Source organism: Solanum verrucosum, unplaced genomic scaffold, assembly GCF_900185275.1.
Source record: "Solanum verrucosum unplaced genomic scaffold, falcon-dt-bn FXZP01000196.1, whole genome shotgun sequence".
NCBI classification, from domain to species: Eukaryota; Viridiplantae; Streptophyta; class Magnoliopsida; order Solanales; family Solanaceae; genus Solanum; species Solanum verrucosum.
In genome coordinates this window covers 3507441-3535144 of record NW_026020420.1, presented here as the reverse complement: position 1 = coordinate 3535144, position 27704 = coordinate 3507441, and the positions used below count along the sequence as shown (strand labels likewise).

The window sequence follows — 27704 nt, the reverse complement described above, 5'->3', positions numbered from 1 at the left end:
AAAGCAGTCCTAGCCATCATCCCAACTTATGCAATGCATATCCAACTTAATTCCCCAAGCTATTATATATTAACCATATAGACCGCATCTAGAGAAACTTCATTTGGGGTTCAATACCAGACAAGAGGAAGCTCCACTTAGTAAATTGCACCACCGCGAAGAATCAAAGGTTGTCTAGGCCTCAAAAACACGAGTGGTGCTAATTTCTCACTTCTAGCCAGCTTGCACTGGAGATTTTTTTTAAGTAACAAAGACAGTTTGTGGGTTAAAGTGCTTTCAGAAAAATATATCAATAGGATAAATAAAGCCTTTACTAACAAAGTTCACTCCTACGACTCATATATCTGGAAAAGCCATACCAACTATTCCATAAAGGTATCTCTTGGAACATAGGTGATGGAACCAAAATTTGGAATGAAAGATGGATCGAAGGGACTCACACTCTACGAGAAACTATCCATGGACCCCTTAATAAATTAGATATAGAGCTTGTAGTGATGGATGTAAAGAGAAACAAATTTTGGGATTTATCCAGAATCTCCTTCGAACTTCATTCCCATATAAGATCCTCCATTCACAATACTTACACTCACCTATATATGCCTGGAAAAAATTTGGATAACTTTAGACAACAATGATTTTTATAACAACATCTACAGTTTGTGCCATTCCAAAGCACTGTCCATAACCTGGAACAATCACGTGGTTCATACTTTCATACTCACACCAATTATTCTTTGGAATATTTGGAAACCGAGAAATAATAAGTTTTTCAAACGTCAACCCTCAAATGATGTCAACAGAATTATGCACACCAGGGGCGGAGGTAGCATATGCTTAGGGATTCATCTGTGGAAAACATTACTATTTATACATGGTTAAAATTAATTTTTACATATGTATAATAGATGTCGAACCCCCTTCCACTAGTTCGTGTGCTTATTTCTCAAATTTTGAACCCCCTTATTAAAAATCCTGGCTCCGCCACTGATGCACACAATCCTCTTCCAAGCCCTTGAACTTTAGCATATCGCTTACACTACTGGGGAAAATCACCCAAAAAAAAAAAACAGAATTCCTATCACATGGCAGAAACCACCTGACGACCACTTCAAACTAAACATTAATGGATCCTATGAGCCTAAAATGGTCAAAGTTGGCACTGGAGGTGTGATAAGGAACCACTCAGGACAGTGGATTACGGGATTTGCATGTACAACTATAGTGGAAAGTGCTTACCATGTAGAACTATTGTCTCTACTACATGGCCTGACACTAGCAAAAACAAAAAATATAAAGAAAGTGTTGGTGAAAACCGACTCACAGGTACTACTAAATTCCCTATACTTGTACTCAAACATACGTGCTGATTGCAGGTCATTGCTCCAACAATTGGAAGGACCAACACTCCACCATACTCTGAGGGAGGCTAATAGAGTCGCTGAATACGGAAGGAAATCAAAGGATCCTACTATGATTATAAACAAACTATATATTTTAGACGCATCTCTTTCGTTTGCTGCTAACATTCTAGAAAGAGATGCTAATGTAACTGCTTCAGACCAGTTCCCTTTCCCTTTTGTATGGATAATCCTTTATAAATAATTAAAACCTTTCGTTTATTAAGCCAACAAATATATTTTTTCTATCGGAAACTTCTTACTGATGAGCCAAATTCCAATGAGGTGTTTATCGAATATCCCCAATACCCGATTTTTTAGTGATTATGTCTTTCTAGGCTTCTAGCATTGATAACCAAAATGACCATGAAACAATTGGGCTTCAAATATGTAGGCTAAATTGCGTCATAGACTTCCTTATAGTATTCTTAAAATATAAAAAAAAAAAAAAAACTGCAGATCCTCCCAGAAAAGAAAAAAAGAAAAAAAGAAAATTTATAATTTATAATTAATTAAGAAACTCACAAAATTAGTGATTGGATGAATTTTTAAAAAAAGAAATGAAATACCATGATGGGGTCTTAGATTGACGAAAAGGAATTTCCTTTTATTCCTTTTTTTTTTTGGCTTCCCCACAGCATTGGGTCCCGGTTCAATCAAATTCGCATTGTGTAAGCCTATTCAGGGAGAAAACAATTTCTAACAAAGATTTTATTTATATTCAAGAATCCGAGACTTCTAACTACTTAAGGATAGATAGATAGATCGTATCTATCCCATTACAACCCTAAAAGGTAAAAAGGTAAAATATTTATTGAATTACCATCGCTCTCCTCTAACTATTGATTCATCAACTAATACTTAAGTTTGGGGAGACGCGATTCAAAGATCTAAAGTCAGTACATTCAGAATCTACTTGCAAAGCATAACAATTGATATCCAACAACTAAGTAAAAAACAAATTAAATCATCACAAAAATTATAAGCATAAAACAAAATCACAACATAAAAAATCCCATTGATCAATCCAACAACATCAAATTACATTTTTGTTTCATCAACTCAATACCATAACATCTAGTCCTACACCACCACAACTTCTAAGAAAAAATAATCTTAGATGAACTTACAAATTTAATCGTCTTTCACGGTTCTTCAGCAAAGACAGTGACTTTGATAACGGAGCCATTTGTAACACCATATGTAGACAAAGTCTGATCACCCTTCATTTCAACAGAATTATGGCTAAGTAACATATAGTCACTTCCCCATACCTTTTTCACAATTTTGATCAAATCTTTCACTTTATCACTTGCTTTCACTTCAACATAAAATTCAGAAGTTGGTGACTCCACTTTCACTTTGATTTTTTGTTCTGCTCTAGCCATCTAGGGTAAAAAAGAAATGGGGAAAATTGTTGATAAAATAATGAAAAAGATACAAGTTTTTATAGAGAAAATTTAGTTTTACTCAAAAGCCAGCTGTATCCTAGGCATAATATATATATATAGACAAAAAGTTGTCAAAGATAAAGACAAATTAAAACATTGGCTTAAATGTTTTTTGATTTGGTTTGTTGGTATTTTGAATTATTTTATCTGTTTAGATAAAAAAGAAATAAATACAGTCAAATCTCAAATCTATCTTTAGTAATATTGTTTATTTGAATAATTTTTTTGGACTACTATAACAAAATAATCCTATAAAAATAAATATTATATACCATATTATAAAAAATTAGTTCCCAAAGAAAAAAATTTGGCCATTATAATAAAAAGAGAGGTCTGATTGTATAATTTGAATTATATATGATAAAAGTCTTTTTATAAAAATTATAACTTGAAGTTTACACAGTTAAATTTCTAATTTCTGTATAAAGATGTTATTTGTTTGATATTTTTTTGTTCCTATAACATAACATAAAAAGTTAGCTTCACTTTTTTTTTTGCCATTATAATGTGATGTGTTAGCTATTTTTGTTTTTTTGCCACTATAATGTAATGTTTTAATTGGTTTCTTGTCTGGTATTTCATATTCATTATAGTAAAATATTGTTATAAATAATTTATTTATTTTTATAAACACTATAGAAAATATATAATTGTTGTAAAAGGTTTGATTGTAATTAAATTATATATTTTGTATAACAAAAGTATTTTTTTGAAGAAAAAAAAAGGATTTTCCATGATGTGATCATTTTATGTGTTTGATTACCATGAAATACATCAACATAATCATTGATTTTTAATATTACTAGTTTGGTGTAAGTGTTTTGCATACGTATCTTGCGTCATATCAATAAAATTATTTAAAAAAATAGAAAATAATGTTAAAATAAATGGTATATCTATCTAAATGATTAGAATTTATACAGGAAGGTTAAAAAGTTATTTAAATATATGTGAGCCTCTTTTTTTAATTATTTTTTTGTTTACCATTTAATATAAAAAAAATATTGATTTTAAAGTCTTAAATGTTAGAACTTCTAATATAGTTCAAAAAAGGAAAGATTTAAAAAGCAATTTTTTGGTCAACTTTAAGTTACTAAATATTAGGAGTTCTTACCAATTACAAATAAGTAAAGACTTAATAGTTATACTTATAATAATTTCGAAATCCTCAATATTAGGATAATAACTAAATGAAAAATTATTTGAGAAAAATAATAATTAACAATTTTGTCTATGATAAAATCTTTTAATAGAGGAAAAATATACAATCAACAGTATAGTAAAATATATATTTTAAAGATTAACAATTATTTATCTATATTATATTCAAAGCATGTACGTGAATTTTTATTTTAGGTTTTAACCTTATTCTTTTAGAAGGATTTTTGGGAGAAAAACTTTGGAGAAGACACCAGTTTTTTTTTTTTTCTTTGGTATTTTATCTGGAGATTAGTAATTAGTGATTATTATCATACATTTAGTATTTTAGTGTGATATACAAATAATATCACAATTATGGTATAAATAATGTCGAAATTACTAATTACAAAATTAAAAATTGGGAAAAATGTCTGAAATATATCTGAACTTTGACCGAAATTGCTGTAACAATACCGAACTTTGAAAAAATCCTTTTACCCCTACACCATTTAATAGTGTATTTTAAAGGTACATATGTGTTCACGTGGACATCATAAATATTGCATCATTATAAATAGTAACGTGTCCACGTGGGCACATATATACCTTTAAAATGCACTATTAAATAGTGCAGGGGTAAAAGGTCCTCCATAAAATTTGATATCGTAACAACAATTTCGACCAAAGTTGAAGTCTTTTCTCTTAAAAATTCAATCAAACTAGAAATATAATTATTCTGAAATTATTATTTGTAATCCCACCAATCAAATCAACTCTTAGAAAGCCTTTGCTTTCCAATTACTTATTTGGACCAATTTGGATGAGTGGGCAAATTCACAATTTATTATTGTTTTCCGTTTGAAGTGGCTTACCCTTTTGTCAATTAAAGGACAAAGTCGTTAAGGTTCGATAAGAATATGTCATTTTGGATTTTTTGCAAATAACAAAATGTTCTAATCCAGCAAAAAAATATATATATAATGCGTGAAGATTCTTCTTTTCTACATTATTCCGGAAAATACGGTTTTTAAGAGAAAATCATAAATAATTTTATGTGAATGTTTGATTATTATATACCTATATTTGTTCATAAATACTACATAAAGGTGTTTTCTTTTCGTACCAAACACAAGTTGCAGTGTTGCTGCCAAGCATATCATTCGTAATTGATTGCATAGTTTCCCTTATATATAATGATGACAAAAAATATATTCTCAAATAAATTTTTTAAGAATCGATCAATATTCTAAATATTATAGGTGTAAAATCGTTGTTCAATGTTTATAACGTCAGAATATGGAGGGCTTAGGTTGTTCCCATCCTAAAATTTTTGAATTCTTGTGTGTAGTCCATGGGCGCCCATATCTTCCAAACGATCATATAGTACGATTACTCATCTTATATAAAATCAATGAGTAGATTTCATCTATCCTTTATAAGGGGTCATGTGTTCGAGCTGCAGGAACATGTTTATTTTTCATTGGTTAAAAAATTCAAAAAATATTTACTTCTTAAAATTAAAAAAAATAACTTTTTTAATTAAAATAGTAAAAACAAGTCGCATTATTTCCTCCTGACTAACAACCACCAACCCATCATCCAACCATTTATCTATTGTGGACCATGACTTAACAAAGACTAGTACTGGTAGAATTAGGAAGAAACAAAATAAACCAAAAATTCCATCTTATTTGTGGCCCAAAACACCAGATTCTAATTAATGTTCGACTAATTTAGAATTAAAAATTTATATAAAAAAATTAACCCAGGATTTAAAATTGTAATCAAAAGCAAATTTTGAATTCCTTTTACCATTATATTAAAATCTTTCTTATGGCAAAGGGATTAAAAGGTTTATATATAATTAAAATAATTCATTTTTATCCTATTTATACCATATAGTTTTTATTCTATATACTTCTGAACTTGATTCCTGTTTCCAGGTGCAGAAAATAGGAAGAAATGAAATTTCAATTATGCAAAAGAATTAATTAATAAAAACTACTAGTAGATTCAAAAAATAATTATTATAGTGGACCAAGGTTGGTAGGGTATATAAAAAAATGCAACAATATCACACGTGAGATTTATATTTGTGTGATTTTGACTAATTATTTAAAAAATTGTCTTTGTCGTTATATATATATATATAATAAATAGTTTATTTTATTTATTTATATAGTATAATTTTTGACATAAAAAAATCCAATTAAATTTAAGCATGGTGTAATATTAAGGTAAATTTCATAAATAGCCATTTATCGGTCTTCGTAATTGTAAAAAAAAAACAAAACAGTTATCATATAGTTTTAAATTCCGCTCATGTAATTGTTATAGAATTTTGGGAGAAGTGACAGAAATGGTCCCTTATCTTTGATAATAGGTTCAAATTAGTCTTCTAAGTATTATTAAGCAGTTATGGTCATTTAAGATCACCAAAAGTGAGCATTTTTAATATTTATCAAACTATAATAGCTAAATTTAACATGAGAAAAGGTAATCATAAATACCAGAATTTTTTTTATCAAAATAATTATGACATAAAAAACTACACAAAACACAAAAAATAGACAAAAAAATAATAATAGAAATTGCTTCTCGAAAAATTGTTACAGACTATTGAAATAAACCAAAATAACATAAACTACTAAAGTTGTATTCCAAATATGATATCTTCACAGTCGGATTAAAATTTAACTACGAAAATTTGATAAATATTCGATAGAGATTAAAAAAAAATCTCACTTTAAAGAAATTAAAAAATCAAAACTATTCAAATAATACGTAAAATACTTCAATATAACTTCTTAACATCCAATAAAAAAAAGAACAAGAGGATATGGGAATAGGATAATGCTTTTCTCAACCTAAGGAAAAAGGCATAGGCCGGTGGAAAATTTGATGCAAGTCATGTGACGTGAAATGTCCCCATTTGGAATATACAAGCAACTCTTTAATGGAATATATAGAAAATATTAAGATAGGTTTGTTTGAATCGATTTATTTTTAGTGTTTTAATTAAAGTAATTTTATGTTTATATAAAATTAAGTAAAATTATGTTAAAAATGTTATCTTATAATTTTTAATTTGTAAAACATAAGTGATAAATTTATCCGAACAGGCTCTACTACTACTATGTCAAATATGAAAAGAGCATTTTGGGACTTGATTTTCAAGGCCTATGAAAAAGCAAAGAGTCACGAGCCAAGTAGGAATAGGGTGTGTGTTTTTTAATCTTTTTGTTTGTTTGTTGGCGTCTTTTGTAAATTTGTATTATAAACCATGAGTAAATACTCGAACATAGTAATAATAGATGAACCAATACAATTGATTATTATTATTATTATATATAAGTGTCAAAGGTTCACTAAATTACAAGGTAATCCAACTGGCCTTCCATCAAAACAAGAGAATTAAAATATATACCTAGGTAATATATAATTTTAAGTGACCTTTTTATATATATATAGTTCTAGGTCAGTGACATAGCAATTTGCAATGCTCTTTCACGTCACATTAATTAGAAATAATATAGCGTTATTTTACTTAGGGTAGGTCCAAAAGTTTAATAGTTTTGTGTGTGTGTATTACCTTTTAGCTAAGAATAAGTAGCACTCTTTTCGTTCCTATAGATGTGGTACTGTTTGATCGGATATGAAGTTTAAGAAAATAAAAGAAGACTTTATTTAGTTTATTATTACCAGATTGTCCTTGTTAAAGACAATTTGACGTTTACTTTTGTGGAGTTTAAGAAATAAAAAAAGATTTTGTTATGTTAGGCAAATTATTCTTATTAAAGTCACTTTAGTACTTACTTTTAATTGACTTTTCTTTATAATAAAGTTTTAAGTACGACCCGAGTGTAATGAAGATGATGCCATCAAATAATGGTTAAATAAGAAAAGGTAATATTCTTTGGTGTTTGGAGGACAAAGTAAAAAGAAATATATCGCATAAATTACGATCGAGGAAATATTTTTGAATAGTTGTGTCATCCAACAAAGGCCTTTGCTACCAACTGGCATGTCTAGGGCCTTAAGTAAAAAATACTCAAAGTAGCAATGGGCTGCCTTATTCAATAGGGTTGACAATATTCTTATTCAAATTTGAAATAAAAGTATCTGATAAAACATCTTAATCATATATTTAGGTGTGTAAATTAAACAAGTCGTATTTTGAGTGTTTAAGTTTAATTAAAACTCACTAACATGGTCAATATTATTAAGCCAATATAATATTATTCCAATAAACAAAAGAATCTCTTATGCTATTTGTCCCTCTCCAAACTCAATCCAACAAATTCCTTATCTTTCATAGTTTGAACAAAAAAAAAACTTATAATGTCTTTCTTATTAGTGGATTTCAATATTTTTTTTGGACATTCCAACAATAAATATAAAAATATAAAATTAGAGAATATATTCTTTCTTCAAAACTATTTTTAAAAAGTTTACTTAGGAGGAAAGTATAGTACTATGTAATTTTAGTGAATCAGCAAGTCACCAACTACATAGCTTTTTTCTTTTTTGGTTCATACTTTTACTTTATTTTGTATTTATTTTTAAAAAAGGTCATTTTTGGCTTCCTTTTGAGTAATATACTCCACTAAGAAAAAAAAAACCATTCCATCACACGATTAAGCAACTTCTGTTGTTCACAAAAAACTATTTTAACACAATTATAACTTATTTGGTTAATCTCTTAAATTCAGGTTATTTTAAAAGTATTTGTTATCAGACATAATTTTCGAAAAAATACTTCTATAGAGTAGTAATTTGTGTTTGACTAATCAACTTGAAAAAATATTCTTATCAATATAAGTGTGATCAAGATTTCAAAAGTTCTTCAGAAAAAACATTCGTTAACCTCCAAAAGCAACTTATGTTACTACTCAAAAACATTTATCCCTTTCCTAAAAACTTGATCAAATTAAACATATTAACTCTATAATATAAGCATTTTTTAATAATAAAAGTAATAAAAAACACTTTCGACTTCAATTCCCAGAAATTTGACCAAACAAGTTGTTAAAGCATATGGTAAAGTTAACATTCTATTTACACTTGTATGTTGCATCCTAATTTCCTTATGCCTCTTGTCCATCCAACTGAAATTGTATAAATAGAGGGTAGCGTTTGCAAAATAGTAACAAGTACTTGCACACTTTGCATCCAATCAATTGTTTATAACTTAAATCATATATATATACACCATCTTTCAATATGCAAAAGCAAGAAAACCAAGTAAACCAACCTCCTCTAGGTATGTATATATTTATTTCCCATCTATCAAGGGCGGAGCTAAAATACAGGAATAAATTTATAAATTATGGTAGATATACGAATTTCTTTGTGAAAATTCAAGCTTCGCCACTGTCCTCAACCCCCCTCCGACCCCCCTTCCCCAACACACACACCTCCCTTTATTTCACGCTCTCAAGCACGTGCACAACAACTCATGGCGCGGGGTGGAGAGTTAAGACGGGTTCAATTGAACCTATTGTTTTCTGCTCGTATTATAATAATATATATGTAAAAAAAAAAAAGTTAAAATGTGTACATGTACTAATTAATATCACATACACTCATTCTAAACCAACATCTTTTTACTTTTGTATTGGTTAAAGGCTATCCCATTGAATTTACTCCAAATGAGAACAAAAAGAAGAAGATGAAAGGCTGGCCAAGAAGTAAGCCAAGAGGAGAAAGAGGGTTCTTGGAAGGATGGTAAGTTAGTTAAGTAAAATTATTTGCAAACATATGGTCTCAAATCATAAGAGACATATTATATAGTATTCTCTAATAATTAATTTCTATCATGAACTCTAACTAGACTAATTGTCTTTTTTTTTTTTTTTTGCAAAGCCTCTTTGCATTGTGTTGCTGCTGGCTATGTGAAGTTTGTTTTGACTAAACCTTTGGGGGGATATGACTCATCTAAAGGAATCAACTTATGTTTGTCTATTCAACTAGTGATGCAATATGTACTACTATATGTGATCCTTCACTTTGGCCCTTTAATTATGTAACAAAATATGTTGTTATAATTTGAGACTTTGTATTGATGAAGTTTATATATTTCTTTCTTGTTTAATGAATAATATGGTTCTTGTATTCCCTCCTCTCATATCTCTCTCCACATATACACATACGTGGCGGCCACAGTAATGATTACAGATTCAACATAATTCAATAACTTCAACTCAATTCATGTATTTATGTTTAAATTTTTTTAAGTAAAGTAGGTATAAAATAAAGGATTAATTACATATATACACACCTTTATTTTTCATAATTTCCATGATTCCCTACCATTTTGAAATTTTTCCAAAATCCCTTATTTTCACCCAATTCTCAAGTCATCCGAATACATAAGTATTTTAGCCTTAACCCATGTTTTTCCTTCCTTTTTCACTCCTTTAATCTCTCCTAATTTCACTCCACAATTTTATAAGTTACAATTTTCATCTCAATTTGAATTTCAAAAGAATTCTCTCTCTAGTCAATCAAATTTAAACCACTGAATTAGGTACTTTTCATATTTTCCATTGTCGTTTTTTTCAAAAAAAATAATTGTTTTTACCCTTTTTTGTGATACACATAATTCTCCATTGTATCTGATTCTCCGTTCATCCTTGTTTTATGCAGTGTATCATATTTATATTTAAGGTGTTGATACATAACCCTAATGTTGTTGAATCTTCGATATAAATGTACTTGATACATAAACACTACCTAATGTATCAGTTGCATGTATCAAGTTTTTCAGTGTATCATCAATCTTATTCAAATTTAAAAGGCTATATAGACAAACAAATCTGTTGTGTGTTATGTATCTGCACTCTTTAATATTTGTTTGTTTTTATCCAACTTAGAATGCAATGTATATGTACATATTACCCAATAATAATCTTGATATATAAAAACTCAGACGACATGGAACAATCTGCAAACATTAAAAAATGTAGTGATACATTTTTTTTTTAATTTTCAAAGCAACACCTATCTAACAACAAACTAACACATATCGACACAATTTTGTAACCATCTGATAACATGTACTAGGTACATTAAAAGTATCAATGATACAACCATTCACAAAAATCCAAGATTGATATTAATATATATTAATGTATCATCCACATTGGTCTTGATCAAAACAAATAATTTACATATCTTAACCGTTACACTATTTATATGTACAATACACACAATAATAACCTGATACATTATACAAATCTGTGATACACACACTCGATATTCAAAACGTATCTGATATGTCTCAATTGTTAATCCATTTATTACATGTATCATATATAATTTATTATGATGATACATTTTTATACAAATCACATCCGAATACAAAATAATGACCACATCATAATATCTAGATACAAAATTACAATACACGCGGGTCATTCACAACTAATGTATCATGACTTTCATATTCACATCAAAACGACAAAACAAAACTATAACAATGATACATTAAAAAAAACTATATACCAATGATGGAGAGGGCAGAGAGAAAGGTGGAGGAGGTGATTGAACGACCGGAGATGGATAATGAGATAATACAAAAGATAATTCCTTCGTCGGATAAAAAATCAATGAATTAATGGCACAAACACCATATGGCAAATCAACGTATCTTCTTATATATCCATATCCCTCCACTCCCCACGATGTACCCCATGAGTTCTTGATTATCCAGTAATCATCATATTCCTAACTTTTGCTTTTATCGCAACCATTTGGTTTGCATTCTCTTTCTTCCTGATTTTCCATCAAAATCCTTGATATTTTTATCAATTGAGCAACTTTTTCCAACTTGAGAAATATCAATCATTATTGCATCATCAATTACTTCAATCTTCAGTGAACACCTCACAGACCCATTATCTTTCTTTCTCTTCCATATTAAAATTGCTTTTTGCTTATTTTTTTTAGAGAACGAAGTGCATGTCATTTTTGGAATTCTTGAGAAAAGAAAGGGCAAAGAAATGTGTTAAAAGCGAGTAACAGATAAGAGTACCCCTCTATACAGTTGAAAATCAACAATCCTTCCATAGATGCAACAACACAAAGAAGGGCAATTCCTCCCGTGAAAATTTTATGATTTCGAATTGATGGAGAAGATGAAAATCTAAATTTTGAATTTTGTGAAGTTGTTACAGATTGGAATGAATTGATATCTATCAGATCTGTGTGATTTATGGAAAGAAAATCAATTTTATGTTTATATTCCATATTAAGCGCAACAGACAGGTTTTATAATGTATCACAATTAACGTATCCGGGTGAAACTTATGTATCCGGATGGCTGATATTTTAAGGGATTTTTGTAAAATAAAAAAGAGTAGGGATAGAATGTAATTTAGGTCTTACATTATGGGATTTATGTAAGTTATACTAAAATAAATAGTTTCTATTTAGAAACCCGAGTAAGCAAAAAGAATTGGAAAAATTACCTAAATACACATCTTATTTTACCATAATCTCTAAAAAAAAATTATCATTTAAATTTTTTTCAAAAATCCCCTTTTGAATACATCATTTCACTCTCACTGATACATCCCTATCTCCCTCTCAGATACATCACTCACCTCTCAGATACATCCCTATCTCCCTCTCAGATACATCACTCACCTCTCTGATACATCCCTTCACTCTCGGATACATCCCTCCCCTCTCGGATACATTCCTACCCTATGTATCCGGATGTCCTATTCCCTCTTTGATACATCCCTGCCCTCTCGGATATCCCTCCCCAATGTATCCGGAAGTTTGTTGATGTATCCGAAGTCTGTTAATGTATCCGAAAGTTCTGTGATGTATCCGAAATCCATAAATTTTGAAAAATAGTAGGGAAATAATGCAATTAGCTCCTAACACTATAGGATTTATGTAAATTATACCAAAGAATTGTGGTTCAGAATCCATATACGAACACATCAATCAGCTGCAGAACATTAGTGTTGGATTCACAATATAATCTACTTGAAGAAAAAGTACTACTACTGCTCAATAGTACTTATGGAGGGACCAAAATTGATTGAAATGGCATATATATTAAATGTGGTACATTTTGATCATAGAAATAGAGGGACCAACCTGTATAATTTGTTCTTCCATCTTGCTGCACTATTATATGTTTGCTGGTACAAAATGACTTTAATTTCTAACATAATAACCAAAAAAGGTGAATGAACATCATTGTAAGTATTGCATTCTGCAAAAGTAGAGATCTATACAAATTATTGTTCTCAAACCTATTTTAATTTGTAAACATTATTCTTAGTTGATGGTCTACTGGAAACAATATCTAACCTTAGTCTAGATATACCTCACCTCTTCCAACTCCACCCTATTTATGGAATGACAGTGAATATGTTATTGTTGTTATTGACACTTCTAGTAAATTTCAATTAATTTTGCAGCCTTTTATGTATTTATTTTTGGTTTACACATAAGATATCTGAAAAATAGCACACAAGAGACATTTGCATAATTTTTTTTCTATTCAAATTGTAAATAAATAAAATTATAATCAACCACCCAAGGTATCTTCCTGAGGTGGTGGGGTGGCATGACAATCAAAAGAGAAATACAAATATGAAAGGGGACATCAAGCCAAAAACCTTCAAGTTTCGAGTTTTTATCTAGGCCGAACACCAAATCAAAGAATAGTACTTATCACCAAAGATTATGATAAATTAATGGATAAGTTCATTTGTCTTTAACCAAAGATTATGGGGATTCAACTTTTGAATATGAAAAAATGTGGACAGAAAATGCTTCCCCTTTTAATTTAATATCTTACAATATGAGATTCCTAAATTCGGATTATTCAAGATCCTAATACGAACCATAAGATGTCTTGTATTGACTTTAAAAATTTCATGTTACTGGTCTTGATTTAGTAAATCCAAAGTGTTTTGTTTAACGAAAGAAATCTAATTTATTTGTCATAGACTAAAAATAGAGTTTAAAGTCTATATATTGACGATGTAAAAGCATTTACATAAGTTTATTTATAAGATTAATTATTATTATAAATAAATCTCTATTCTACTTTAACATGTTAAGTTATACTAATTGTGTTAAAACTATATGCAATACTAATATATAACATAAATCCACAAAAAAAAAAATACTTGATTGTAAGTTTTAAGCATTTAATGGCATAGAAAATATTTTTTAGATAACTCTTTTTAACACGTACTACAAACATTGATAAGTAACCTATAACAAATGACAAATAACCTATTATAACATGCCAATTATCTGGCAATATATATAACTTTTTTTGGTTTTTTCCCCCGATGTCCGAAGCCCATATTGGAGCTCTGACTAAATTCGAATCGCGTACTGCAGGGCCCAATTTGAGGGTGGTGCTCCCAACATGATTCTCCATACCCAGGGCTCGAACCTGAGACCTCTGGTTAAGGGTGAAACACTCCCACCAATGCACCACAACCATGTTGGTGTCAATATATATAACTTAAATCACCCCGATTAGCAATAAATTAACTATCAATGATATCACATTACATTTTAGTGGGAATGTGGCTATGATACATTTCTAGACAAATTAAGATAAAGTTATTTTAAGGTAATTATAGTACAAAAAGAATTTATTTATACTCAAGTCAAAACCCAAATAATTTGCTAAAAGAATAACAGCATCATACCTACTGCCTACAGGCTACTCACTAATTTTAACTTCAACAAAAGATACAATTTCAAGGAAAGACATGAAACAATGATAATGTTACATCGTTCGAAGAATTATTTACACAGTCAGATCATTTATAAGATAAAACATTAATTGTCACTCTCGATAATAATATTCATGACATATACAACTTAAATCCTCGAAGAAATAGGAAATTACATACCATGATTGGAAGTCAAGAAATAAGCATCCGATAAAATTAAATTTGTGTCATTCTTTTGCAGGGGCCATGACAATAGTTTCTTTAGTCGGTTATTGCTAATGCAGCATCATCAAGATTCACATTTAATTGCATTTTAATGCCGAATATTTGAGAATCTTAATAGTGCTGCATTTGCAAACAACGACTGTGTGTACCAAGAGATATGATGAACAAAATTAAAGCAAATAACAACTCATGATGCCTATGGAGACTAAAAAAATCACCATTTATCATTGAAAAAAAACAAAATCATAATTGTTGTACACAAAAGTTTTTTTTTTTTTTTTATAAAACCCTAAATTTAATAAGGTAAATATGTTGAAACACACTACTTTTGCCATCAATTGGAATCATATGACATCAATTTTCAATAAATCAAAAGTAGAATCAAGTAAATTAAGAGAACAAAAAGACTATCAAGGGTGGGATGTGGTAGGACGGATGAAATATATTTTAATTGGATCTTATGTGATGTGAATTCAGATTGATAATACCACGGGACATAAATAAAACAAAAAAGAAAAGAGAAAGACCACCAAAAAGATATAGTAAGATCTCGAATTCAAACCCTATAGACGAAAAATCCCTATCAAAGCTTCCTCTTACACGAATCTGGATTGGTCGAGCTTATATAAGTATCTAATATCAGAAGCTATGCATAAACAATTACATAAGAAGAAAAAGGGCAGATCTTTGTAGAGTATGATCTTCACATATATGTTGAGATTTTAGATCAACAAAAGGGTATTTGACACACATATTAACTAGATCAACAAACTTGATATGTGAAATCAAAAAAATATGATAATTTTTAGGGTTTCAAAGAATTAAAAAAAAAATCGTAGTAATTAAAAGAGCCATGGCTTATGAATAAAGGGGGAAAAAAACTTTGGACTGTGCATAGATCTATGGATGCCATGAGTTAGTGAGCTTTATTGTGTGCTTCTATGAGAGAGAGAGAATATATTATATGAGTGGAGAATTAGTACTATAGGGTTTTGGGTTGAATTATTCAGCCAATTAATTATTGGCATGTTTTATATTTATGTTTTTTTAATTATAAGTATGTATTATATATTAAGGGACGTTTGGTATGTTGGATTGTACTTGTACAAACATAAATAGTTTTTGGATAAAAGTTTAGTACATACTCTATTTGGACGAGAGGAGTTGCTTGAATGATAAGTATCCCTGAATTCCAACCTGAAGGCTATGAATTCGAGTCATCAAGAAAGCAAAAAGTATGGGAGCTCCCAGGGATGAGTTAAAAATAATAATAATAAAATATTCCTTGTTTGATTAATAATTAGTATGTGTTTGAATTGCCTTATTTTAGGTATTTTTAAGTTTAAATAGTTTTGAATTATATTTTTAAACATTTAGTTTTAAGCTAAACTAACAAAATAAGTCAAAAGCAAGTTAAGACTTATGATTATAAGTCACAAGTTATAAACTCATACGAATAGACTCTAGTTATATCCCTATCGGGTCATGGAATAATAGTATTAGAATTAGTTAGTCCTGAATAAAACAATAAAAATGACAAAAATAATCATGAGGTCTCTCAAATCAAACCTTTTTTCTCCTTTTAAATAAGGTGGAAGATATTTTTAAAACAAACATTTTTTTTTTAGAAATTATGCCATGCTTATCATTTTTAATTACAACAAAATAACCGTCAATATGAAATAAACTTTGTTTAAAAAGTAATTAAAGAAGAATTTTATCACAAGTCGTGTATGAATGGTATCAACTGAGTACCATTTTGTCAATATTCTTTGCTAGTTGCTACCCACAAAATAAATATTAGTAGAAACTTTCTCTTCTCAAAAAGAGAGAGAAGAAATATTTTTTATCTTATCTATTTATTTTTTAAAAATTTAAGATTTTGATGAAGGATAAAATGTGCCAAAGACTTTAAGTGCGTATTGTTGTTGTAAAATTAGATCTTGAGCTTAATTGATACCCAAAATTAGGGTTGTTCTTGGTTATGGTTAAAAAATCCTATCGAACGTAATTCGAATCAAGCAGATTAAAAAATTAATTTTTGGTTTGATTTGGTTAGGTTCAGTTTTAAATTTTGAAAACCGATGTTATTTGGTTGGTTTTAGTTTTACTAAAAAAACAACCGCAAAAATAACCATACCGAACCAATAAATTAGATATATAAATTTTTTAATTATTTATATATTATTCATAAATAAAATATAAATATTTTGTTAAATCTTAATTAACCTAAGTCCTTAACTTACCATTTTCTCAAGCCCAACATTTTTAGCCCAACTATAACAATCCTAAGTTCATGTCCATCAAAATTCATTTTATTCTTTACCTACCCTACTTCACATAAAATAGTTACATTTTCTCTTAATTTAATCACTTTCTCTGTGTAATGATAACTCTAGTATTACTTAATTGAACCAACATTAGCTTTTCTGTAAATTGTTCATGTGCTAGGTGTTTGTGTCTATCGAGATAGTAAGTCCTCAAAAAATCATAGTTTCAAATTGAATAAACCAGAAAAACTGAACAAAACCAACGGTTATTTTTTCGTTTAGTTTGGTTTGGTTTTAGAAATTTTAAAAACCGACTAGATTGATTTGGTTTTGATTTTAATCAATAACCGATCGATCCAAACCGAACCACGAACACCCTACCCAAAATCTAGATCAAATGGAGAAAGATTGTCATTTAAGTCTTATAAAGAGACCACACATCTCATTAACCATTAATATAAGACTTTTTTTTCATTCTTTAATAGTTATCTACCAAATACCCACCATTGAAAATGAAATAGGAAAAAACAACGAAAAATCTCTTATAAGTCATAACTAAATAAGAAAAATATTGACGGAGAAAAATAATCTAAAATATGAAGTTAAAATCAAAAAATAATAATCTCTATATATATATTGCTCTTTTTTGAACCAGACAAAATGGAATGGGGGTACATATATAATACAAGTAGTATTTTTTGTTTAAGAAATTAACAATATATATATAAGGTATTTACTTCCTCATTATAAGGAGAGTTCCTAAAAATAGATTAAAAAATTAACATATTCCTATGTTGTTGGCTATTTAAAACATTGTAACATGATAAAAACCTCCAAGCACATGGTTCCTCGTACTATTCTTCTATGTTAGATTCCCTTTTTTCATGCTTACAAAAATAAAAATATTGAAGACAATTACCAAACACAATATAAATACTGATACAGATTTCACGTTGGGACCTGCATAATAATAAAGTCATGCCACTATACAACAATTTTATACTATTTCGATGTATAATTTTATTTTAGTTTTGACAAAAAACAGTACTGTAACATAAATTAAAAGGCCAGGTTGTGGAATCGTACATATAATTTTAGTTGTAGAATTTGTGGTCCACACAGGGTTACTAGATTATTTTAATTAGGCAAAATATGAAGCATTTCTAATTTATCATTTATCCTACTTTTTCATAATAGTTTTGTCCCGTATCCTACAATTTCTTGTAGGTTTATCATTCAAATTAGAAATATGTGACATTATGTAGTGACAGGGAACGATACAATATATTTAAATGTTGTATTCATTAAAACAATACAATACAACACAATACATTATGAAACAATACATAACAACCATCCAAACAAAGTGTTAGTCGGAGTTATATACTACATATATAGGATTAAAAAAAATCATGTACATAATTATAATTTTGAATCTTCTTACTGTTCTTAATAATATAAGAGAAATACCTGGCAATTGCAATTCTCCAGGTATGCCATTTATTAAATCTTTTTAATTTTCTTATCCAAAATTCTGGCTTTGCCATTACACACGGGTAATACCATTACAAATTAATAAAGAGAACAACCCAATGACCATGTTTAAGACGTTCAAGTTTTAATTGTGTTATTTTACAGGTACTACTAGTATAATTATGTATAATTAGTATAAAATATATGTATATCAAGTTCCATTTTCCCTTTACTTTCTTGAATATTTTTCAGCTATTTGTGTAAACATCAATATTGTTAAAAATGGGCAAATTACAGAAATCACATACTTTTAAGGCAAAATTACAATTTATCCCTTAAAAGTTTATAATTACAGAAATCCCTCAAACGGATACAATAATATAAGCGCTGATACATTAATCTGATGCGCGAGATACATTAATCATTAAGTAACATACATTACATTTTATACATGATACACTAATCTGATGCGCGAAAATGAGGGATTTTGGAGATTTGTAAAACTTATAGGGGATAATGGTAATAAGTAAACTAAAATGTCAGATTTCTGTAATTTAAAAGATCATCATGTGCATTGGGCCGGCTATCTATATATGGGCCTTCATTTTGGATATGAAACGCTCCGTATTACTATACTAATTACGGGAAAATGAAAATAATAATAATTAATTTTGTTATGAACTACTAAAATGACGAATAGATTGAGACAACTATGTTTAGAAACTTCAGATTTCACTTATGGAGTCACTTTAAGTATATTATTATTATAATTATTTTTAAAAAAATCACGATAAGATAATTTCAATATCGTATAATTGAGTCCATCTAAACGACTAGCTTATGTATTGGTCCAAGAATATAGTAAAGAAACTAACAGAAAAAGATAAACGCATTCATCCAAATTTTGTTGGTTTCCATATAGTTGGAAAGGCCTTTTTTTATTTTCACCTAATTTTATTGGTATTGTTTTTAATTATAAGGCTGTCATGGTATATGCCATATGCTGCGGAGAAAATTTCAACTTCACAAAGTGGTACCTAACAAATGAAAAAGAACAACTCCATAGTTTTTTTATTGGAAAATAAACACATAAATTTAAAACAATTCTAAAGATTTAAAAACTTATTTTTCCATATGATTAAACAAAATCTAAAGCAACCATTCGGCATGTGGCATATAATTCAAAAACAAAACAACAAAATGAGAAAGAACGATATTGTCAAATCAACTATACTATATAGAAAACTCTAAGGACTTCTTAAAGGGAAAAAATCGAAAAATAAATAAATATAAATAATCAAAAGACAGAGAACCTTGTACTATTAAGTTCAATATAATTGAATTTTATAAAATACAACAATAAAAATAAATTAAATAACAATATTTGATTCAACATCAGTGGAATTGGACTTTCATTTAATTTCGCCTAATATTCATCCTGGTCATAAATAAATCATTCAGGTCCGAATCCTTTTGTTCAACACAATTTCAAAAAGTTGGTATGTATATGTCTTTTGTTCTTTCACTGGTTAAAGTAATTGTTATGATCATAAAGAATAACATATCCCATCTACGGATATATAAGATCGAGCCAAAAGTCTTATAAGTATTTGGTTTTCTTAAACTATATACTCAGTTAAACACGTTACATAAAATGAAATGGTATGAATAAAAATCCACTTATATTAAGTACATACTGCTCCTAGCCGGCACACGTATATATATATATATAACCTATGTATAATATGTGTATCACTATGGGGTATAATTAATGTATATCTTTATCTTTTCCTACAAAGAGTGATGACATCAATCATACTTGTTTTATAACCAGAGAACAAGATCACTTTCAAAACCATAAGTTTTATACACTCCCTCTCTTTTGTATTTTTTTACTTGTATCTTAGATTAAAAACATTATTTTATGAATAGTGTCAAATCAACTGAGGTCAAGTAAAAAGAGACAGATGGAGCACTTTAAAAAAACATCATTACAATTTACTAGGACAATAGTATATATTATGGATATCCATACTTAGAATGTTATAAAAAACAAACAATCTCATAATTCTCCTAATTAAAACACAATGGCTGAAAATGATGGTGCTGGTGGCTCTCCGGGAACCTCCATGCACGGCGTCACCGGGAAAGAACAAGCGTTCGCCTTCTCCGTTACATCAGATCCAAATATCCCTACGGACACAATGGCGAAATTCGCCTTACCAGTTGATTCTGAACACAAATCAAAAGTCTTTAAAATTTTCTCCTTTGCGAAACCACACATGACAACTTTCCACCTTTCTTGGACTTCGTTCTTCACTTGTTTCATCTCCACTTTCGCTGCTGCACCCTTAGTCCCAATTATTCGGGACAACCTTAACCTAACAAAATCCGACATAGGAAATGCCGGTATCGCCTCGGTTTCTGGTAGTATTTTTTCTAGACTTGTTATGGGTGCGGTATGTGATTTGTTAGGCCCGCGTTACGGGTGTGCTTTTCTCATGATGTTAACCGCTCCAACGGTTTTTTGCATGTCGTTCGTGTCGTCGGCCGGTGGATACATCGCGGTTCGATTCATGATTGGATTTTCGTTAGCTACGTTTGTTTCGTGTCAGTATTGGATGAGTACGATGTTTAATAGTAAAATTATTGGAGTAGTTAATGGTACGGCAGCCGGGTGGGGAAATATGGGTGGTGGGGCCACTCAATTGCTCATGCCTTTACTTTATGAGCTGATCCGCCAGGCCGGGGCCACCCCGTTCACGGCCTGGCGGATCGCGTTTTTTGTACCGGGATGGTTGCACGTGGTCATGGGTTTATTGGTTTTAGGGCTAGGTCAAGATTTGCCAGATGGAAATCTTGGTACCTTACAAAAGAAAGGAGACGTTGCAAAAGATAAATTCTCAAAGGTAACTTAATCAAGAAGTATCGGATTTTGGGAGTTTACTAAACTATCATCAATTATTTATCAAAATAATCTCAACTATCAACTTTCCTTTTTTCTACCTCATATATCACCATATTGTTCAAGTAGAAAAAATGAAACAAATGATAATTGAGATGCGTTTCAATAAGATAGAAATAATGAACACATAGTTAATTCAGATAAAAAAAAACTTGTAAAAATATGATGCTTCAAATGTATTTTTGACTATTATTATTTTAGATAAGTATCAAATATTCTTATTTAATTTATTTTTTATTGTTGTCTTATTTAGGTTCTTTGGTATGGTGTGACAAACTATAGAACATGGATTTTTGTTCTTCTATATGGGATGTCACTAGGTGTGGAATTAACCACTGATAATGTCATTGCTGAATACTTTTTCGATAGGTAAGAACATCTTCCTTTCTCATCGTTTTCCACTCAACATAATTCTATCTCCGTTCTCTAACTTAATTTGAATCGGCATAAAATTTATGAAAATATATATTTTTAAAATTGTCATTATCATTTGTATACCTATAAATACTTTTGAATTTTTAATTTTTTTAAGAATATCATAACATTTGTGCTTCATATAGGGTAAAACAAAAAATTAGAAATTTATCATTCTGACTAAAAATAATAACTTTAATTTATTATAACTAATGACAATATAATAATAAATTAAAGTTGTTATTTTATAGCATGAAACCTAGCTAGTTTAATAACAAGTTATAATTAATATATTAGACTACAGTAATTCTATTCATCAAAGCATGTTATTGAAGAAACGAAATGATGATCATAGATATCATTTTATAATTTTTTGTTTTCTTGATTTAATATTAAGGTTTAACCTTAAGCTTCGAACGGCTGGTACAATTGCTGCAACATTTGGCATGGCTAACATATTGGCTCGACCCTTGGGAGGCCTAACTTCAGACGTTTTAGCTAACCGATTCGGTATGAGAGGTCGACTATGGAATCTATGGATCCTCCAAACATTCGGAGGAATCTTCTGTATTCTCCTCGGAAAATCCGAAAAACTCCCAATTTCAATTTTATCAATGATACTTTTTTCAATTGGTGCACAAGCTGCAGCTGGTGCAACATTTGGTATTATCCCTTTTATTTCGAGGCGATCACTTGGTGTTATCTCAGGTCTAACTGGAGCTGGTGGAAATTTTGGATCGGGTTTAACTCAACTTCTTTTTTTTACCAACGCGAATTATTCAACTTCGACTGGATTGTCCTATATGGGTGTGATGATTGTGGTGTGTACACTTCCCGTCACGTTGGTGCATTTTCCACAATGGGGAAGTATGTTTTTACCACCTAGTAAAAATATCGCGAAATTTAATGAAGAGTATTATTATGGGTTGGAGTGGAATGACGAGGAGAAGTTAAAGGGGTTGGATGAGGGGAGTTTGAAGTTTGCTGAGAATAGCCGGTCAGAAAGAGGCCGGCGGGTGGTTTCCGTGACAACTCCGCCGGATGCTACACCACCTATTGTGTGAATTATGTGTGTTATCGATCTCTATCGCGGTTTAAATTATTTATTATGAAAAGTTACATTGTTATATGTTATATATATATATATACACGTACGTTGGTGGATGTGTAGACTGTAGACCTTAACCTTTACACAATTAAGAAATAACAAATAGTCATGTAACTAGATTAATTATAACTAAACTGATCAACTTATAATTCAAATAAAAATCTGGTAGAAATTAGATACTTTCTATGTCGCAATTTATGTGACACATTTCATTTTTTTTAGAGTCAAACGGTTAGTTTGCCCATGAAATCTTCAGTTTTGTACAATAAAATTTATATATTTGTAAACTACGTAATAAGTATATTATAAGTCACAATAATTGACAATCACATGAATTGAAACGGATGAGTAATTAATAATTTGATACTGAAAAAAGATTTAGTGAGCAGGAAAAAGTAAAACTTTAATATGGTCACACTCACACCGTACCTGGTCATGCACGTGAACGTGCCTTAATTATATCGGTACCTGTTTTCAAAGGTACCAATAACTTGTCAAAAAAAACAAAACAAATTTCACTTTAACCACAAATAGTAAACTTAGGGGTTGTTTGGTAGAGTGTATTAGAATAATGTAAAATAGGGTGCATTAGTAATGCCAGCATTAGTTATATAAGCATTATTTCTTATATATTGTTTGGTTTGATGTATCAAAAATAACAAATCTTGCATAATTTCTATTAAAAAATATATGTTTACAAAAATATCCTTCACACTATATTTATTTGTACACTTCCTTTGCAACAAAGTTATTTGCTAAAACATCAAAGAAATATTTCTTTGCTAAAACATCAAAAAAATATTTCTTTGCTAAAACATCATTAACTCTTCATTCTTCTTTTTCTTTTTTTCAAAAATAATATTAAATAGTTATACTATTGAGTCAAAATATTTTTGTAAAAAATTGAAATTTCTTTTTTTGTCTACATTGAAAACAAAGCATTTAGATTGTCATCAAATACTAATAAAATACATGAAAGTAATGCAATCAACTCAAGAAAAAGGTAGTAATTTACTTGTTCACATCTAATTATTACTAATCAACTAAGATTAGATTCTTTTACAACAAAAAAATTCTACCTTCATTTTTTTAAGGATGAATTTATGTACTACTAATTAAGAAAAGCATAACGGATGTGAAAAAAGAATAAGTTTTGTTTTTTTGAGTTAATAAGTTGGGGTGAGGCAGTGGACTGCTTAAAATTTATCGTCACAATAGTAAAATATTTGATCAAATTATATTTAAATTAGATTTTTTTTAAGATTCTTAAGAGGCCATAAAGCCTATTAAGACACCAATAAATGAAAAGACACTAAAAAACAAATCAACATAAAAATAAAAACTTATGACAAAAAAAAATGAAAAGACTTTAAGGATAATTTTGTAATTATTTAATCTAATGCAAGTGTTAAAATGCTATGTATTACTAATACCTAGAATTCCTTGATATTAGTAATACACAACTTAATACACAATAGAGTGAATTACTAATGTTTGCATTAGTTATAAATTGCTAATACACATCTAATACATGCATTATATCCCTAATACACTCTACCAAACGAACTCTTATTGTTTCCAAAGAGAGGCGTAATGTACTACTACTTCCTTTGTTCCCATATTAATTACTCCCTTCGTTTCATTTTATATGATATAAAATGTAGTTTAATTTAGTACCGAGTTTAAAATAGAAAGAATTTTGAATCTAATGATATAGTAATGCATATTTGTGTGAATATAAATTATTTTATTAAAGGTAAAATAAATATTTTGATGTTAAGTTAATTAAAAAATATATCATTTTTTTTAAAACTGACTTCGTATAAATTGTGACTAGGGAGTATGTGTGTTATTGTTTGACTATAGATACATGATAATCTTTTTTAGAATTTAGTCATTCTCACCACATTCTTGGTGGTAATTTGTAACATACGTTAAGAGAATGACTAATTTTTGTGTATCGGTATAAATATACCAAAAATAAAAAGTAGTACTCTCTCCGTCCCATTTTATGTGAGATAGTTTGACTTACGGAGTTTAAGAAAGAAATAAAGACTTTTAAAACTTGTAATCCAAAATGAATGATAGAAATTTGAGCGCGCCTTTTCAACTAAAATGCAGCGTTCAGCAACGACTGCACTACAATGTCTTAACTTAAACAAAATAATTTTTAATTGCCACTGTGAAATGTGGTAATATATAGTCTGTATATACCGTATCAGTTTATTTGTTTTGTTTCCCACTCGATATCTAGAGTTCACATTTGAGCTGCGACTAAATTCAAATCACGTACTTCAAGGTTCATTTGGAGGTGGCGCTCCCAACAAAAAAAAATTCATACCCGGAGCTTGAATCCAAGACCTTTGATTAAGGGTGAAACAGTCCTACCACTGCACCAACAACCCATGTTGATATACATAGTACAATTACCTAACCTTTCCCCTACTAATTAAATGATAGAAACTAATCCATCACGTTTGAAAAGCCAACAAGGAGTAAATGTAAATTTCGTACAAAATTATACATCACCTAAATCAAGATCCAAAAAATTTTGCACAAACACTACAACAATAACAAACATATTTAGTGACAAACATTTTTCTTTTACCTACAATATTTATTGTCGTAAAATTATTTAGTAGCAATTGAGTTAATATTATTATATCTAAAATTACTAAAAAAATTTAGCCATGTTCGTATAGATTATTGATTATAAATACACAATATATCAACAGCTATAATAATATTATATATCACAAAATAATTGCTCCAAAATGTCACTCAGATCCAGTACTATAAAAAGAAGTGACATGTGTATTACTAAAAACCATATGTACATTTATATTATATCCTCTTCCAACTATATATAAATTTTCTTTTTTCTTCTTTAAATTTCATATCCATGGCACCAAAAGAATTTGAAATTGAAGACAACATTATTATAAGTAGTACTGCAAATTGTTGCACCGCGAAAATTTCAAAGAAAAATAGTTTGATGAAGAAGTGCAAGGATTTGGCAAAGAAGCAGAAAGCTAAGTTTTATATTCTCAGGAGATGCATAGCTATGCTTGTTTGTTGGCATGAGAGAAATGATCATTGAATTTTATAAGCTTGCAAGTTTAATTTATTTATGAATTTTAGTATATAGTTTTGAATCTTGATTTTTGGGTTTTTATAGGTTTCATGATTAGTTTTTGTGCTTTAATATTTTATCACCTTGCTTCATAGTTTAATTTTTTGGGAAGAAGCTAATTTATATTGTGATTTCTTAACTAAATATGTGGTGAAAATAAGTGTACAAGTTGCCACAAGATATATATATATATATATATATATATATATATATATATAAGTATATATAACTATAGCTTAGATGCATTTAGTATTTGAGTGTTTGAAAGTTTTTCAACTTTGTTTTAGTTTGGAATAAGACTCAATTAATTTTGCAAATTTAAGTTTCCAAATTTGTTTCTTTAGTTTCTCGTTCCCTACAAAATTATTGGGCTAGAAGTTACTCACTTCATTTTATTTATGTTTGACTCTGCACATCCCTTTAAGAAATATTAAAACAAAATAATAGTTTTTCTATGTCACCTAATTACCCTTTTAAGTCATATGAATGTTGAAAATGATTAGTAGGACTTAATAATAAGGGTAAAATCAGTATGAAATAATAAATTATCTCTTAATTTATTGAACTGAACAAATAAAAATGAATATCTACTTGTATTATAATGGATATGTAAAGTGGACAGAGGGAATAATTTATTCGATCTCAAATATTAGTCATTTTGTCAAACAGAATTTATTTTAAGAATAAGATAAGAAATTATTTTTCTTTCTCAATTGACATTTAGTTAGTAACTATTAATCAAATAAGACGAGATTTTTTTTTTTAGTTTAGATAGTATTCTAGTGTTGCATATGACACTTAGCCAAATTCCACAACAAAAATGGAGATACTAAGTGAAGTGATATATAAGATTTAGGCATAACGTAAGTTCACATGTATGATACAATTTTGAATTCATTAATAACTTGATCTAACTAACAATTTTTTCAAATTTACTAAATCAAAACAGATAATACGTATCATAAACTTGGATACATTCCAATGGAAAAGGGTAATCGACATGGAGCGGACAGCAAGAATCTGCAGTCTGCACCAAAACAGGGCCACTCGTGTGCACCCTTCTTATTCAATATTCATTTGGTCCACTTTTATGGGACCCTAACCCAATCACATCATTTCACTTTCTTCGTTAATACGCTCTCCGTCCATTTTTCATTGTTCCCTATTATACTAATTTTACATATTTTTTAATGAATAATAAATAGAATGATAATTTTTTATATTATTTTTTCAATACAACAGTTTAATATTTTATATCTAATTTTACTCTCAACATTGACGATTTAAAACCTTTTTGGTGTCATAGATAAAACTAGAGCACGAAAAAGTTATACTGTTTCAAAGTTGTCTGAGATGCACACATATTTTTAATATAAAATCGACAAGTAAAAATGAACGTAAAGT

General features: G+C 29.1%; 1 protein-coding gene and 1 long non-coding RNA gene across 2 annotated transcripts; both read left to right on the top strand.

The window, feature by feature from the left end:
- The first annotated feature begins 9139 nt into the window (after positions 1 to 9139).
- On the top strand, positions 9140 to 10115 carry LOC125841027 (uncharacterized). The gene is made up of 3 exons (XR_007443775.1): positions 9140 to 9254; positions 9619 to 9718; positions 9857 to 10115. It is a non-coding gene; the product is annotated as an uncharacterized LOC125841027 (long non-coding RNA).
- Positions 10116 to 20767: 10652 nt separating this feature from the next.
- LOC125840993 (high affinity nitrate transporter 2.4-like) lies at positions 20768 to 23123 on the top strand. Its single transcript, XM_049519987.1, has 3 exons — positions 20768 to 21589; positions 21899 to 22014; positions 22457 to 23123. The coding sequence occupies exons 1-3, from the start codon at positions 20768 to 20770 to the stop codon at positions 23121 to 23123; spliced, it is 1605 nt and encodes a 534-aa protein (XP_049375944.1).
- Positions 23124 to 27704: the final 4581 nt, after the last annotated feature.

Excerpts from the sequence above, each read along its gene's own strand:
- LOC125840993 (XM_049519987.1), top strand. The coding sequence starts at position 20,768 with ATGGCTGAAAATGATGGTGCTGGTGGCTCTCCGGGAACCTCCATGCAC. Across the intron at positions 21,590-21,898 it reads CAAAAGATAAATTCTCAAAG|GTTCTTTGGTATGGTGTGAC; the intron begins GTAACTTAATCA and ends TGTCTTATTTAG. Across the intron at positions 22,015-22,456 it reads GCTGAATACTTTTTCGATAG|GTTTAACCTTAAGCTTCGAA; the intron begins GTAAGAACATCT and ends TTTAATATTAAG.